Source organism: Raphanus sativus, chromosome 4, assembly GCF_000801105.2.
Source record: "Raphanus sativus cultivar WK10039 chromosome 4, ASM80110v3, whole genome shotgun sequence".
Classification (NCBI taxonomy): domain Eukaryota; kingdom Viridiplantae; phylum Streptophyta; class Magnoliopsida; order Brassicales; family Brassicaceae; genus Raphanus; species Raphanus sativus.
In genome coordinates, this window is record NC_079514.1 from 26,159,092 (window position 1) to 26,175,251 (window position 16,160).

At 31.6% G+C, this 16,160-nt stretch overlaps 1 protein-coding gene and 1 long non-coding RNA gene across 2 annotated transcripts; one reads left to right on the forward strand and one right to left on the reverse strand.

The window, feature by feature from the left end:
• Positions 1-6,781: 6,781 nt before the first annotated feature.
• LOC130511496 (uncharacterized) lies at positions 6,782-11,733 on the reverse strand. The gene is made up of 6 exons (XR_008944979.1): positions 8,832-11,733; positions 8,572-8,749; positions 8,207-8,486; positions 8,065-8,115; positions 7,692-7,860; positions 6,782-7,597 (listed from the first exon to the last, which is right to left on the reverse strand). It is a non-coding gene; the product is annotated as an uncharacterized LOC130511496 (long non-coding RNA).
• A 147-nt stretch (positions 11,734-11,880) lies between these two features.
• LOC108831088 (uncharacterized) lies at positions 11,881-15,659 on the forward strand. The gene is made up of 6 exons (XM_018604654.2): positions 11,881-12,171; positions 12,448-12,534; positions 12,655-12,771; positions 12,856-12,942; positions 13,022-13,093; positions 13,652-15,659. The coding sequence occupies exons 1-6, from the start codon at positions 11,986-11,988 to the stop codon at positions 15,452-15,454; spliced, it is 2,352 nt and encodes a 783-aa protein (XP_018460156.2). The 5' UTR covers positions 11,881-11,985; the 3' UTR covers positions 15,455-15,659.
• The last annotated feature ends 501 nt before the right edge of the window (positions 15,660-16,160 follow it).

Sequence of the window (16,160 nt, forward strand, 5' to 3'; positions counted from 1 at the left end):
ACAAGAAAAATTTTAATCAGAAATGGGGTAAAAAGAAAAACCTAAGATTAATAAGATTAAATTTAATGGCGATCAAAGCTCTCCGGCAACGGCGCCAAATTTGATAGTGCTCAAATTACCCAGTAGAGCTTACTCTCTCAAATAAGAGGTACAACTGTAGTACTTAGAGATCGAATCACGAGGAGCTAGGGAACCAATTAAATCTAATCAATTAATCAATCTTAGGTGAAGTTGGTTTTAATGATGAAAATGTAAATAGCAATTCCTAAAATGAGCAAGGTAGTTGCTCTAACTAATAATATGATGGGTGTTTCAATGAAATGAAGAGTGCTAGACTTAAGGCTTTTATTCAGGAATGGAGATTATAATGTCTATAAATGCCTAACAAGTTGTTTGCATGATACTATAGAACTCAGTCGCTTAACTCTCAGTGATGTCTCACTGGTTAAATAATGTAGATCTCTGGCCTCAACTGTCGTATGTTGACAAAGAAAAAGATTTGATCGATATCCTTTAGAGATATCGATCGATACATCTTTCGCTCGGCGATCGATTCACATGTCGGGATATCGATCGACGGCTTCTAGATATGCCTAGGCGCAAGCAGATAATGAACACTAGATCTCAAGGAGGGTGGTTACCTTTTCTCCAAGGAGATACTAGTTCAAACAGATAATTCAAGATATCAAAGATCCTAGTGATCTATATTCTAGTTAGCTACTCTAGAACAAGCTTAGGGTGAAATTTAATTGATGAATATCACAACTTAGCAATTATAGTTTGGGGCTAACCCCACAAACCTATTTAAACCCTAGATCTAACAAGTAGACTACTCAGACATAGCTAAGCAATTCATAACAATAGATAGATGAAAGAATTGCATAGATAGATGAAAGTAGAATAACAAATGGAGTTCACAAATCTCTCCAATCTCTCAAAACATGTAAAACTCTAGTCTCTCTCTCACACTCTCTGCTTTGTGATAACTTCAAAGCTTTCTTCAAAACTTGCCGTCAAAAACACTTAGCAGGAATATTTAAGCATTTCCATTAGGTTAAAAACTTGTCAGGGGCAATCTCGTAATTTGGTGAAGTCTTGGTGAAGTAGTCGGCTAAACCATTTCGTCCTCGATATCGATCGACAACACTGGATGTGTATCGATCGATTATAATCTTCTAGTACGCGGATCTTCTCAGCTACATAAATCGACAACTCTGGATGAGTATCGATCGATTCTTATCACAATGTTGACTTCTGACTTGGTCTTGAATGGTCAACTCGGGTGTATCATCTCTTGTACTCCAAAATGCTCCAAAAACATCACTTTATCACGAAACGCTCATGAACCTGAAAACATACCTAACATGGTAGAAAACAGATTAAATATATAATCAAATACTAGTATACCATGGTAGAAAACGGGTAAAATTCATGGTATATCATGCAGCTTGCATCAATATTGGTGTTCCAGACAAGCATTCTATTGTGCATGAGAAGCCATGCCATGAAAACGTACTTCGGTGTGGCAGAAGAGAACCAAACATTTTAATGCCAGTTCACCAACGGAGAAGAGGAGCGGATTAAAGACCAGGTATTGCGGGTAACAAACTCTGGCTTAAAAGCATCCATACTATACTTCCAGAAAGGAATTTTTTGTCTTTACCCACTGTCATCTTAGGTCGCAAGCTACTATAATTCAAGTGTAGAAGCAGAGAAACATTGCTCTTCACAACCAGAGATTTCCAGATTCATTGATCATGGAATCTACATTACCAAACACTTCCAAAACACATGGAAAGCAACACTTCAAATCTCTTATGTAAATTTAGTTAAGAGCATTTCTAACAATAACTTTATTTTAAAATTTGAACATTAGTTTGATTTTTAAAATTATGTTTCTTCGATAATAAAACCTTAAACTTAATCTTAAAAATATTTTATTTTATTTTAATTCTTAATTTTGATAAAATTGATTAAATTTATAAAATATTTTACAAATAACAGAACATCTCTCTATTTATAAAAAAAAAGTTCACTTAACTCCTTTCATAGGCCGCTTCAGTAGTATCACAAAAAGTTAATACATCTGCATGTCTAAAACTTACATTTTCTACGATAATTTTTTTTTTTTTCTGTTAAACTTTATTTTGTTGGCTTCAAATAAATTGATCTACCTCTATTAATTTGACCAGAAAATGATTTCTTACAAAATCTACCTCGAAGCCACATATTGTATTAATAAAAAAGACAAAATTCCATATATATACCACAAATGAATTTCTTTAAGTTCTTAATACTCAATTGTTTTGCTCATTTTAATACTCAGACTAAAAAAATATAAATTTAAAAAAATCAATAAAATTTTATTTTATGTTATAAGAATAACATTATGTTATAAGAATAACAGTAGTAAAAGTTTTTATAATATTTTAAACTTTAAAACTAAATCTGATACTATGCAAAAATAAGATTATCTAAAACTTAGTTAAATTTATTTTTAATATAAAATAAAAGTTGAAAATTTTAAGATTTTGTTTTTGATTTTAGGGATCTTATAAATTTTAATTTTAATATTAAAATGAGCATACATTGAGTTTTAAAATGACCAACAGAGAAGAGGAGCGGATTAAGAACCATGTATTGCAGGTAACAAACTTTGGCTTAAAAGCATCCATACTATACTTCCAGACAGGATTTTTTCGTCTTTACCCACTGTCATCTTAAGTCGCAAGCTACTATAATTCAACTGTAGAAGCAGAGAAACATTTCTCTTCACAACCATGTCTCGCTCACTGTAACATAGATATTCAGATTCTTTGATCATGGAATCTACAGTACCAACACTTCCAAAACACATGGAAAGCAGCACTTCAAATCTCTTATGTAATTTTAGTTAAGACATTTTCTAATAATAACTTTATTTTAAAATTTGAACATTAATTTGATTCTTAAAATTATGTTTCTTCCATAATAAAACGTTAAACTTAATCTGAAAAGTATTTTATTTTGTTTTAATTCCTAATGTTGATAAAATTGATTATATCTATGAAATATTTTACAAATCACAGAACATCTCTCTATTTATAAAAATGTTCACTTAACTCCTTCCATAAGCCGCTTCAGTAAACAGTATCACCAAAAGTTAATACATCAGCATGTCTAAAAATTACTTTTTCTTTAAGATAGAAAATAATTTTTTTTTTCTGTTAAACTTCATTTTATTGGCTTCAAATAAATTGCGTTACCTCTATTAATTTGACCTGAAAATGATTTTTTACAAAATCTACCGCGAAGCCACATACTGTATTAATAAAAAGAGAAAATTCCATAAATATACCCCAAATGAATTTCTTTAAGTTCTTAATACTCCGATTTTTTGCTCATTTTAATACTCAGACTAATTTTGGTCAAAACTATTACTAAGTTTCAAACGTTATAAAAATTATAAACTAAAAAAAAATTCAAATTTTATTTTAAGTTATAAGAATAAAAATAGTTAGATTTTTGGGAGATTTGCCAAATTTGACTCATAACTTGATTTAAATGCAAAACTCATTCATGTATCGCAACATACATGGGAGATGTTCAGCTACTGGAGGAGAGCTTCACTCACTCAAAGTTCATTCATGTATCGCAGATGCACAACACTAGAGCGGATAGTCTTGCACATAGTATTCGGAAACAGTCGTCTTTCGTCATCGACATAGACACAAAACTGCTTGTTTGGTTAATAGAGTCTTAATTAAATCTGTTATGTTGCTGAAAATAAAAGAATTGTTTAGCTTCTTCCTTAAAATCTAGATTTGTTTCTTTTCCGGTTAAGAAGGAATGTGGTTTTCCAATACCCTTGGGATATATTAATAATTTTTATTTTCCGGTTAAGAAAGAATGTGTTCTTCCTTAAATATTTTTTTTATTTTTAACACTGGATAGTTATGCTATTACAAACTATAAGAAATATTATAGATGATTCTACAACCAACAATTCTACATGCCTTATGAGGATTCACATCTGACTGCAACACCTGAGCCGCCATATCGGATCCATGCTTGACGGTGTTCCTTACGCCATACTGCAGATCTCTTGTAAGTCTTTTCTCCATTAATTCGCACAATTCCTCCTTTTATGAGATTCGAACCCAGACCTCCTGGTGTGTATAAATATTAATGAATCCTTAGTAAAACCATTGGATTTAGGGACTTCCATAAAATATTAAAATCACTAGAGGGAGGGGTTGAACCTCTGACCTTGTGGTTAACAGCACAATTATCTACTTTATTAATAGAAGTACATATAAAGAATATTCCTTAGAGTTGCACATTATTTACGATTCAATGCCACTAAGAATTAACGAACTTATCATTTAAAATTGCTTGTCCTTTTAAGCTATTTAATGTTTTCCTAAACTAATCAAACCTAACTAAATTGATAACTTTCCTCGCTTTGCATTTCCTAAACAATGATAATTTGCTAGCTTATTAATGTATGACACCAACAGAGCCGCTAGACGAGGTATTCTTTCCATCTCTTCTGTCAGACTTTTGTTTATTCCTTCCTACTGGCAGCCGACTTGGTTGCTATTTATTTTCAGACAATTGCACTGCAAATCTGCTTCCTGATGCTGGATACTGCGCTGGCTTGTCATGATGCTGTGAAATTTTTGGTAAGTACTGTATGTACTTCAAATCTGTTTCTTCCACCAATATCCATGGTTCTTTCTTAAGCTTGCCTTTGTTACTTTTAGTTTTAAACATGTTCCAAGACAGAATTTGTTATTCTTTCTTGTTTTTCAAGCTGCACTTTTGTCTTTTAAGCTATTTAATGTTTTCCTAAACTAATCAAACCTAACTAAATTGATAACTTTCCTCGCTTTGCATTTCCTAAACAATGATAATTTGCTAGCTTATTAATGTATGACACCAACAGAGTTTATATTCTAACCACATTTTTTTGTTTCTAAAATCATTGTTTCCCTTTAAATGTGGAACAAACAAATTTATAAATGATATTTTGTGCTACCCGAAAAATCTACACCTTCTCTAAATCTAAAATTATGTTTATAAACACATTTAAACTAATTATTGTTTTTAATTATAGTCTTAACTACTCTCTAATATTTGTGCTTACCTATATATTTTCTCAAATGATTCATTTATATTTCTCTATCATCTGATTTTGTAAAATTATCGAAGGATTTACAAATATATTATTATAATTAATTAATAAACAATCATATAAACCCACCACCTAAATATATTTTGATATCTAGCTATTAAATTTATAAGAAAATATTGTTTTAAAGAATATAGTTATATTTTTCATTATTCATTAATAATAACTAAAATAAAAGTCATATAAAAGATCATTTATATAATATATAAATAAAAATAAATTAATATAAATATATTATTTTACGTATATTACGAATTCAGTATGGTAATTGTTGAAAAGTATTAAAAATATATAGTACCAAATTTGAATAGTATATAAAACAATTTTACTATACATTATCACAAATTTTTGATTCATAAAAAAATATAAATATATTTCTGCGGATGCACAGAACATATTAAAAAATGTGGATGATACAATTGATCGTTTACAAGACAAAATAAAATCACTCAATGTAAAATATAAAATAATTATGTTATAAATGTCATATTAAAAAGTATTTAATATGAATAAATTTTAAAATCTATATGATCACTTAAAATATTATTTACTAGGGTAAACCCGCCCTACGGGCGGACAGAAAATAAATAAATAATATAAATTACTTTAAAATGTAAGTTTATCATAATTAAAATAGCAATAATTTTTATAACTTTTCCACCACAATTTTAAATTTATTTTACTATTTATTTTAGAGATTATATATTATCTAATTATTCTATAATTTTAAAATATAATAATTTACTTTTTTCAATGTTTACTTTAGTCTATGGATTAAATATTATGGTTGATGAGTTTAGTGAAATTCTAAATAATAAGCAGTCTAAAGATATTTGCTATCTAGTTTATATGCTTGTTTCATAAATAAACCATTTTTATCTGAAAAGATATATTTTAAAAAAAAAGTGATGCTTTGCGAAAGATGATAACCTATTCATTAAAATTAAACATACTTTCATGTTTATTTGTAAAGACGTTAATTTGCAGTTTCTTGTTTTATGTTTAAGTTTTATTTATAATATACGAAAACAATTAAGGTAATATTAGATATTTGTATCTGTTTTCAAAATCGGAATTAAAGAGCTTTTTAATAATAAATAATAATAAAGAAATTTTCAAAAAGAGATAATGACATGTGATTGCACAACTGTTATCTCTGATCCTTTCACCAGTAATAAACTTTTTTATTTTATCATTTTATTTATATCTTTTAACTCTTTTTCCTTTTTTCTTCTTTTTTCTTATTTTAATAAGTTTCCGTGACACGTATCGCATATGGGCGGACGAATAAATAAACTACAAATACAAAATATTTTTAAAATTTTGATTTATTTGATTTCTTACAACATTTAACTATTTATTCTACTATGCATTTAAAATATAATTATTTTTTCGATATTTATTCTTTTTCTTATAATTAAAGTTATTTCCGGAAAATTTTGAAGTCACATAAATTTTCTTAAAATTGCAGTTGATTGGGTTAAGTACAGTGAAGTTATTTTTGTTTTCAGTTATATATTTGTTTCATGAATTAATTTTTTATACATTGTTTCTTAAAACTATTGATATACACAATATAAAATAAGTAACTTATTCATTATAACTAAAATATTTGAGGATTATATTTTTCTATATATACATGTTTGTCTTATAGGTATTATTATTATTATTATATATCAACATAATTGATTAGAATTTTGAAATAAATATAACTGACTTTTTGTCCCAAAAATAAATATTTACTGACTAACTTATAAAATATAATCCTTGGAAGAAGAATTTTATTATATATGTAACTATATTGATTATAGTTTATTGTTGAATAAAAGTATTTCCTTTGTTTATTAAATATATATATATACAAAGTTATATTATGTAAATTGACTATGATAATTATTTAGCATATATGTAGTAGATATAGATGATGCTGCACCACTTGCAATAGGAAGAGATCAAATTGACATTTCAAACAACATTAAACACTAAACTAACCGCAGCTGAAACTAACTTAAAGTAACATCTGCTTGTACCAAAGATTTGTTTTAATCTGTAACATAAATGAAAAATCAAGAAGAAATTTGAAACTTTTTTTTATTTCTAGTGAATGGAAGTTACAAAAGAAAAGGCTTTATCAATATGAACGGAAGCTTTTAGACTATTGGGATCAATTCATAAATGCAAAAAAAAAGACAAAAAAACTGATAGTATGGTGTTCAAAAAAAAACTGATAGTATTGTCTTTAAAAATAACAATTAACGGGGGAAACTTGGTTGCAGGACTTGTTGATGCAAGCTTTAAAGTTTCTCCTATTATAGCTCCGTTAATGGAGTTAGATCTTCCATCACCTTCCTTGACCACCTTTTTCTCATGGTTTGTTTTACAATAAAATTGCTTGCACCAAACGATCCAGTTGCATTCCACAAGCTTAAAAATATTACAACAAAACCATAACCCGGTTTTAGTGAACTAATACGATTAGAAAAAACAGTTATGATAGTCAAAAGCTGATTTGGTTTACCTTCATGTCCAACCAGATCATAACGTTCCGTTTTCTCTTGACGTTCTTCTGCTTGTTTAGAACCAATTCAGGAAGCAGGGAAACCATAGCTCTCAAGATTCTTCCTTGTCACGGTTGAAACAACATCCTCCCCAAATCATATGCTGCTCCACGCAAAATCTAACTCCTCCTATATCAGAAATTGCTCAGAAAACTTCCACTGACAATATTTTCTTATATGAGATCTTGTGAAAAAGTACCACATATTGAATCAATCATAGTATCGGTGTTAGTGGAAACATATGGAAAAACTTTATTTAACTCACTGAAATAAGGAGCAGATATGTTCTGTAATATCTCAAAACTATATGATATAATACCATAGAACACTAACCGCCAGAAGTGTTCTCAATGTAAGACAATTTGCACTTTGCATGCTCCACCTCTGCAAAAATAAACGAAAGCAATAGTGAAGAAGTGACCTTGACTGGGTCATCCCAAGACAGGCCATGTTACCTGAGAAATAGATTACTTACGGTGTAAGAAACTCAATGAGAATGCATTTTATAGTATTACTTTAACAATGAAGCTTCTTCCACATGCCATTTTCTCTGCCCTACGAAATTAATTCTCATATGATCGATTGCTCTTCCACTGATGGATCATAAGCATTTCAAGAAACGGAGGAATCATCAACTCTTCATAATCAAGAAGAATTTAAACGCAAGTTTGAACAGAAATGGTAACCGTTAAGAAGATGTGTGAAGATGCGGTTAGATTCAGTTCGACTCCAGCTTTCAGAGATATAAGAAGAACCTGATACATCATATAATCATAAAGATTATAAGCTTTATGTCCGATCCAAACAGAGTTCTTGTCAGAAACATATTCACATTCTTACTGTTTTGTGATGGTTGCATCGAATTCGTCAACACCTTCTCTCTGGACTTCTGAATCGTCATAAATCAAAGCAAGTAAATTTAACTGATACGGTCAATGTGCGTAATGTTCTACTCGCTCCTTGTCATCGCCTCGTCGGAGGCTTAAGCCTCATACGTAGTAGAGTTAACTACAGACACCTAAAGCAATACAAAGGTTGGGTGTAGGGCTTTGGTTGTTTCAATAGATTGATAGGATGATTTTGAGAATACGGATGCTAACCTTTTTATACTTAGAAGTTCCACTGACTCTCAAGAGCAAGAGCGAAAGCTGCATTTAAGGTAGATCTTGGACGATGAATTGAAGAACGACTTTAATGGAATGAATCTGTAACTGGTGGATTCCTGGATCGTTAGAGAGAAGATGAAACAACTGGTTCGTAAATCCTAGAGATTCATCCGATATCTCAGCGGCGCAAAAGGAACGGGATGGAAAAAAAAAATTAAAAACGACGCGTTTCAATAGCTTAACCTTTAGTTTTGGGCTTTAGAAAACACAATAATGTCATGAAGACAATCGCAAGCCCAAACACAATATCATCACTTTAAATGAAACGGAACGTTTTGCGTGGGTGGACACGTGTCAGCGGCAGAGAACTCGAATTTCTGACCTGACATCCTATGTGGCAGCACCCGGAGGGAGTATACCATACTTTATATAAATCCATCTTATTAAATCAGAAACATTACAACTTCTTCTATGTAGATTTTAAAAGTGGACCTCATATATTTAAATTAAATGTCTCATTCCTTATACATAATACGTACAATAGTCTAACTTTGCATTGATATATTTCCTTAAATATAATTCTTTTTTTTGTCCATATTCCATATATAGTTTCACATTTATTACATGTCGATTTAAATAAGATAGATACTAAGAATACTAAAATATTAATCTTACTAGAATTACCCTATACAATTCATTTTAAATTGATCAGTATACTTCATTGGCCATATTGATTTTATTAGTACGAATAACATTAGGTAGATAAATCATAGACACATACATAAAGATTTGACTATTTTTTAACTACCTTGGGCCTAATCTACTTTCTAAAACAAATAACACATAGCTTTATATATTGTATAGAATATAGTAATATTGTATAGTATTATACTTATACAATAATACTAAAAACAAACCAAACTGAAATATAATATATATCGAAAATGCTTTGAACCATTACAGACAAAATATATTAGACCTCAGTGATAAAATTCAATTTCAAATTATGTAATAGTTATTTTAAAAAATTAGACTTCGTAATGTACAAAAACATAAGTTTTATATCAAATTTTGTGTTACAATAAAAAGACATAACTCGCACTTGCAAAATATTATTTTTACATACGAAAGACAGTTTTGGTATTGTTCTTTAAACAGAAAATTGAATTATACAAACTCGATACTACATAACTAAACAATACAGAATACATTTTAAAAATAAAACCCGTGCGGGTGTGCATGGCCTTTGCGAAAATTGTAGATATGTTTATATAATATATAAATATATTATGTTACACATATTTTCATATAAATAATACCCCAATGTAAGTTTTGTATTATAAATATTGAAAATACAAAATATAGCACTATATATTTAAAATAATATATAAAAAAATCTACTTTACATTATCATAAATTTTAAAAATCAAATTTAGTAATTAAACACATTGTTTATTTAAACACATTAGTACACATTGTATTTATCAAAATTTTATATTAATACACTTGCAATCATGTATAACATTTAGTACAAATAAAGATAAAAGAAGTTTGATTTCCGCTCGGTCGAGCGGGTCATGATCTAGTAGATTTATTAAAAGATGAAATAAACACCCGCTCGGATGAACCATTTGAGTTATTTACAATGGCATGCCACTCATTAATATATTTTTTATTTAGTTATGGCATCTTCTTATTCTTCAATCAATTGTTTAATTCTTTAAAATAGTTTTAGGTAACAATCCATATCATTCAATGTAACCGACTGTGCACATAAATATGTTTCATAATATATATATTTCATACGATTTTCCAAATATGCTTACCAGATTTTTTGCATTCCAAATATATAGATTCTAAAATATTCAAACAAGTAAATAAAAACTAAATTTTAGGTTTAATAAATCTATCATAGCTTTGGATACGATTTGGGTCCAATAAACTCAATTGTCTTTTTCATATTAAGGCTTCAATTGGTGACCATTCTTTATGAAAAAATGGTGATGAATTTGTTGTTCCTTAAAATCACTACCAATTAAGTTGAATTTTTTGTCAAATTTTTAATAAATGGGTCCCACTATATTCCTCTATTTTCCTCATATCTGTGGGAACTCATGAAAAAATATTTCCTCCTCTAAATTTGATGAGGAACAAGTAGAAAATTTTTAAAAATACAAAAACAAAATAAAAAATAAAGATAATTCAGAAACGTAAGACACTACCAAAATATATTTCATTGTCATCTAATATCAATTTAACTGTACAATATACCCAAAAAAAGGAAAACAGAAAAAAATTGAACTTATCTTCTTTAATCTCGTAATTGTCCCACTAACGCTATAAATTGTTAAGTATTCTTCTTGTGTTACTGCGTAGAAAATCAACTACGAAAGCAGAAGCAAAGTTAATAGATCAAAACTATACCATAGAGCTATAAAGTAAATATGAAAACATAAGTTCATCTTTTTACGTACCATTCATGTTTACTATTTGTTCAATTCTTTCGTTACATTTTTCCTTTTTATTCAATTTTCTTTTTCCAATTCAATTCATAAAATGAAAATTTGTTCGCACTTATTTTCATTCATTTCATTTATTCCATGGTCACCAATTGAAGCCTAAATGCTTTAATATATGGGTTTTGAGTTCACTTTAAATTTAAAGAAAAATAATAACTATTTTCATAAAATTAACATTTTTTGATATTGGTATCCAAAACATATAAAACAACTATTAAATATTTTGTTTTGAAAATAAATATTCAATAATGTTTTAAAACATATTATATAAAATTTGAGTAAAATTTTTATATTATAAAATTACGTATTTAGAAATAGATAATTTACGCTTTTAAAACTTATATCAAAATCTTGTTTTTATACTTATTATTCATGCAATACAATAAACACACAATTCTTTTTTTTCTTCTCTATACACAAAATCAAAATTTATAAATGGTCTGAGCCGATCTTGCCAGCCCAACCTGGCCCATTCACCTTTTGTGTCTACCTCTCTCTTTTACGATATAAATGGCCTGAATTATCTCTGCAAAGTGCATCGCCCTTCTTCTTCTCTACTAATTACTTTCCTAGGGTTCTCGGATCTGTCTTCTTGAAAACTTCGAAATCTCGGATTGGATTAGTCCTCCATGGACTCTCGAGATTCGGTATCATCCGACGCCGCTAAAGATGGGTCAATCTGCGACGAATCCATCGTTCTATCTGTCACTTCTGCACTCGCTAAAGACGCTCTCTCCTATTTCCAATCTGGCAAATTCCACGAGTGTATCGACATTCTGATTCAGCTCAACCACAAGAAGCATAACGATACCAAGGTCTGATATATATATATATATATATATTTTCGGATTTGCCTTTTATATTATCCTCACATGTTTTTTAGATCTAGACGAACAAACGAGTTGAGTTTGAATTTGAGTCACAGTTTACTAGTTTAGATCTGACTTTTTTCACCGTTTAGATATCATTTCCTCGATTGAATCGCTTTGAAATGTTGTGATGATGTATTCTTCTTAGATAGTTGACTGAGGCTTGATCTTCTCTTTGTTCAGAAAACCATGTCTTTTGAATTGTTTCACTTGATTGAGCAGGTTCTTCACAATATGGCAATTGCAGAGTACTTCAAAACTGGTTGCTCGAACTCCAAGAAACTACTGGAAGATCTTAACACTGTCAAGGTATTTTGTTTAAACTTTAATTTGGGTTTATCTCAATGTTATGTGCATCTACATTTTATTACTCTTGTAGTCTTTACGTTCATGTATATGTTTTCTTCTTCTCTTCCTTTTTAATTTCAGAAACAGAGTGAAGAACTTGCTTCTGTTGCAAAAGACCCACTGGAAGCTGTAAACCCTGGATCTAACGTCTCTGTGTCAAAGGATCAGTTTGATAGTACTGTTACAACTCTCAACATTGTATGTTCTCCCATGTTTCTTAGTCTCAGCTATACCTTTCACATTTATCAAGTTAAAGTATTGATGTTCAATTTGTCTCTACAGGCAGTTACCTGGTTTCATCTGCATCAGTTTACAAAATGTTTATCCATTCTAGATCCTCTGTTTCTAAACATTGAGCCGCTAGACGAGGTATTCTTTCCATCTCTTCTGTCAGACTTTTGTTTATTCCTTCCTACTGGCAGCCGACTTGGTTGCTATTTATTTGCAGACAATTGCACTGCAAATCTGCTTCCTGATGCTGGATACTGCGCTGGCTTGTCATGATGCTGTGAAATTTTTGGTAAGTATTGTATGTACTTCAAATCTGTTTCTCCAACCAATATCCATGGTTCTTTCTTAAGCTTGCCTTTGTTACTTTTAAACATGTTCCAAGACAGAATTTGTTGTTTTCCTATTCTTCTTTCTTGTTTTTTAAGCTGCACTTGTGTCTTTATTTGAGAACAATTGTCTCTATTGGCTTCCGTACTTTTCAGCGGAATGTCGATGGTTTTCTCTTAGTAAGGAATGCTTTACTTGCGTATCACCTGTCACATAGAACCAATAGTATGTTATATCTTCAAATAGGGAAATGCCATGAGCGACGGGAAATCAGTGGGTGTCCTAATCTGTATACTAGAATACAAGTTAAACGATCACAGCAAAATTCTACATAGCTATAGTCTGATGGGAAGGTTGTACATGTAGTTCGATGCTAGGTACTCGACTTTCACTTGAATGATCTACAGTGGTATCCTTGAAAGAGTTTTGTTTTGCATTGATCGGTTTGTATTTTCATTGCATGGATTCTCTCTGTAGATGTTTCGTTTTCTATCTATATCTGACAAGTAGTTATTTACAGGAGGTGTTTGGCCATCTGGACAAGTCTTTTGGTGTTGGTTTTGGAACTCACGAGGAAATTGGAAGCACAATGCAACTTTCTTCAAATCAGGTGTCAAAAACATCTTCTCTCCTGAGCAGCTCAGCGGCCTCAGATGCTTTGAAGTCTGATTTAACAGCTTCTGAAAGTGGTTTGTGTGAGGAAGCTCTAGAGTATGACAATGTTCTAGCGGAAATTGAGGCCGAGAAACGAATGAAGCCAGTTGGCCATATTCCAGCAAACAATCTTCTCAAGACAATAGGAGAAAGGTCGATCTTGACTGTTGATGTGAAGCTTGAGTTGCAGCTTTACAAGGTCCGGTTCTTACTTCTTACGAGAAACATGAAACTGGCTAAGCGTGAAGTTAAACATGCGATGAACATTGCTCAAAAAAGGGACTCCTCTATGGCTCTCCTCTTGAAATCTCAGCTTGAGTATGCTCATGGGAATCATCGAAAGGCTATAAAGCTTTTGTTGGTCTCCGGTATACAAAACGAATCGAGGACTTCAGGAATCTTCAACAACAACCTTGGTTGCATATACTATCAGCTTGGAAAGCATCAAGCCGCCTCTGTGTTATTTTCGAAAGCTCTAAGGAATTGTTCATCGCTAAGAAAGGATAATCCGGTGAAGTTGTTTTCTCTCTCACAGGATAAGTCTCTGTTGATCACTTACAACTGCGGTGTGCTTTATTTAGCTTGTGGAAAGCCTATACTTGCTGCTCAATGCTTCCAGAAGGCAAGCTTAGTTTTCTGCAGACAGCCCCTCCTTTGGCTCCGTATAGCTGAGTGCTGTATACTGGCTTTACAAAAGGGTCTTTTGGAAGAGGGAAACCTTTCTTCGGATAGATCGGAAATCAGAGTCAATGTGATTGGGAAAGGGAAGTGGAGACAGCTTATGATGGAAGAGAATGGATTCGTGGAACTTGGTGGCAGTGCCCAATGGCCAAAGCTTTCATTACCACTAGCACGGGTTTGTCTCTCGAATAGCATGTATTTACTCAATGTGTCTCTCACTACTGACTCTAAATCTGATCTTGAGTCACCATTACCCGTGATGATAAATGAGACCAAGGAGGCATCATGGTCTGATCATGGCGAAACTAATACCAACTCAGAATTGAAGGAAGCAAAAGGAGGAATGAACCAGGACATAATTCAAAACTCTCTCTCCGCATACAAGGATATCCGTAGAAGGGAGAATCATTTGCTCAAACAGGCTCTTCTTGCCAATATGGCTTACGTAGAATTGGAGTTGGAGAATCCTATCAAAGCCTTGTCAGCTGCTAATTCACTCCTGCAACTTCCAGATTGTTCAAAGATATATGTTTTCTTAGGCCATATTTACGCAGCGGAGGCTCTCTGCTTGCTCAACAGACCCGGTGAAGCTGGTTCGCATTTATCTGCCTATCTACTCGGGCAGGAAGATTTTAAACTGCCATTTGCGCAAGAAGACTTTGACCCGTGGCGGATGAACATGAGTTCCGACTGTGAGGAGGCATCGGATTGTTCCACAGGAAATGCCCGGGTTTCACTCAAGCCAGAAGAAGCTCGTGGAGCACTTTTTGCAAACCTCGCCGCCCTCTTTGCAACACAAGGGCATTATGACCAGGCCAAATCTTTCATTCAACACGCTTTAACTGTCTTACCGAACAATGTACAAGCTACGATTACAGCGGTCTACATTGATCTCATGGTGGGTAGGTCACAAGATGCCGTTGCTCGGTTAAAACAGTGTACCCGTGTGAGCTTTGTCCCTGGCAGATTGGGAGTGAGAGCCTCGTGAATGGTTTGTACTCTGTTCTTTAAAACCAAGCTTCAGAAGTTAGTTCCTTCTATAAATATCAGAGAATTACTCCTTTTTTTTTTATTACTTCCTGTATTGGTGCTGTGAGATGTGTTTGCATTCTTGACTTAGATTTGGGTTGTAGACTGGGAGAACTAAACACAGGTTTTTTGTAATTTCCTTTACAACAAACCCTTTTCTTTTCTTTTCTTTTTTTTTTTTGGAGCAAAAACAGACCCTTTTCAAATCAATTGTTTTCCTTTTGGTTTTCTTTCGTTATACTAAACACCTTTTTTAGTTCCCCTTCGTACAATAACTTTGCAAGTTTTTTTTGTTCTACTTTATGGATTTCAAATGGTTTGTTTATGACAACTAGCTTGCAAGATGCCAATTTTAAGTAATTTATCCAGCGTTCCGCTTTAGTCGATTAAAATGATAGTGTTAATGATTCGTGGATAAGTAATTTGAATTAATAAGTTGTCGTGCAACCCAGAGCGGAGCGCGTCGGATCCTTCCCGTCTTGTACACCTTTTTTTTTTTTTGACAAACCGTCTTGTACACCTTACTACAGATAAAATTAAAACTAGCGCTGCGTGATTTTTTTTTTTTTTTTTTTTTGATCAATTAGCGCTGCGTGATTATGTTTCATTTTTCATTTGATTTACAAAAGTAAAATCAAAGTAGTAGTGAAAAACTTTGTGATAAT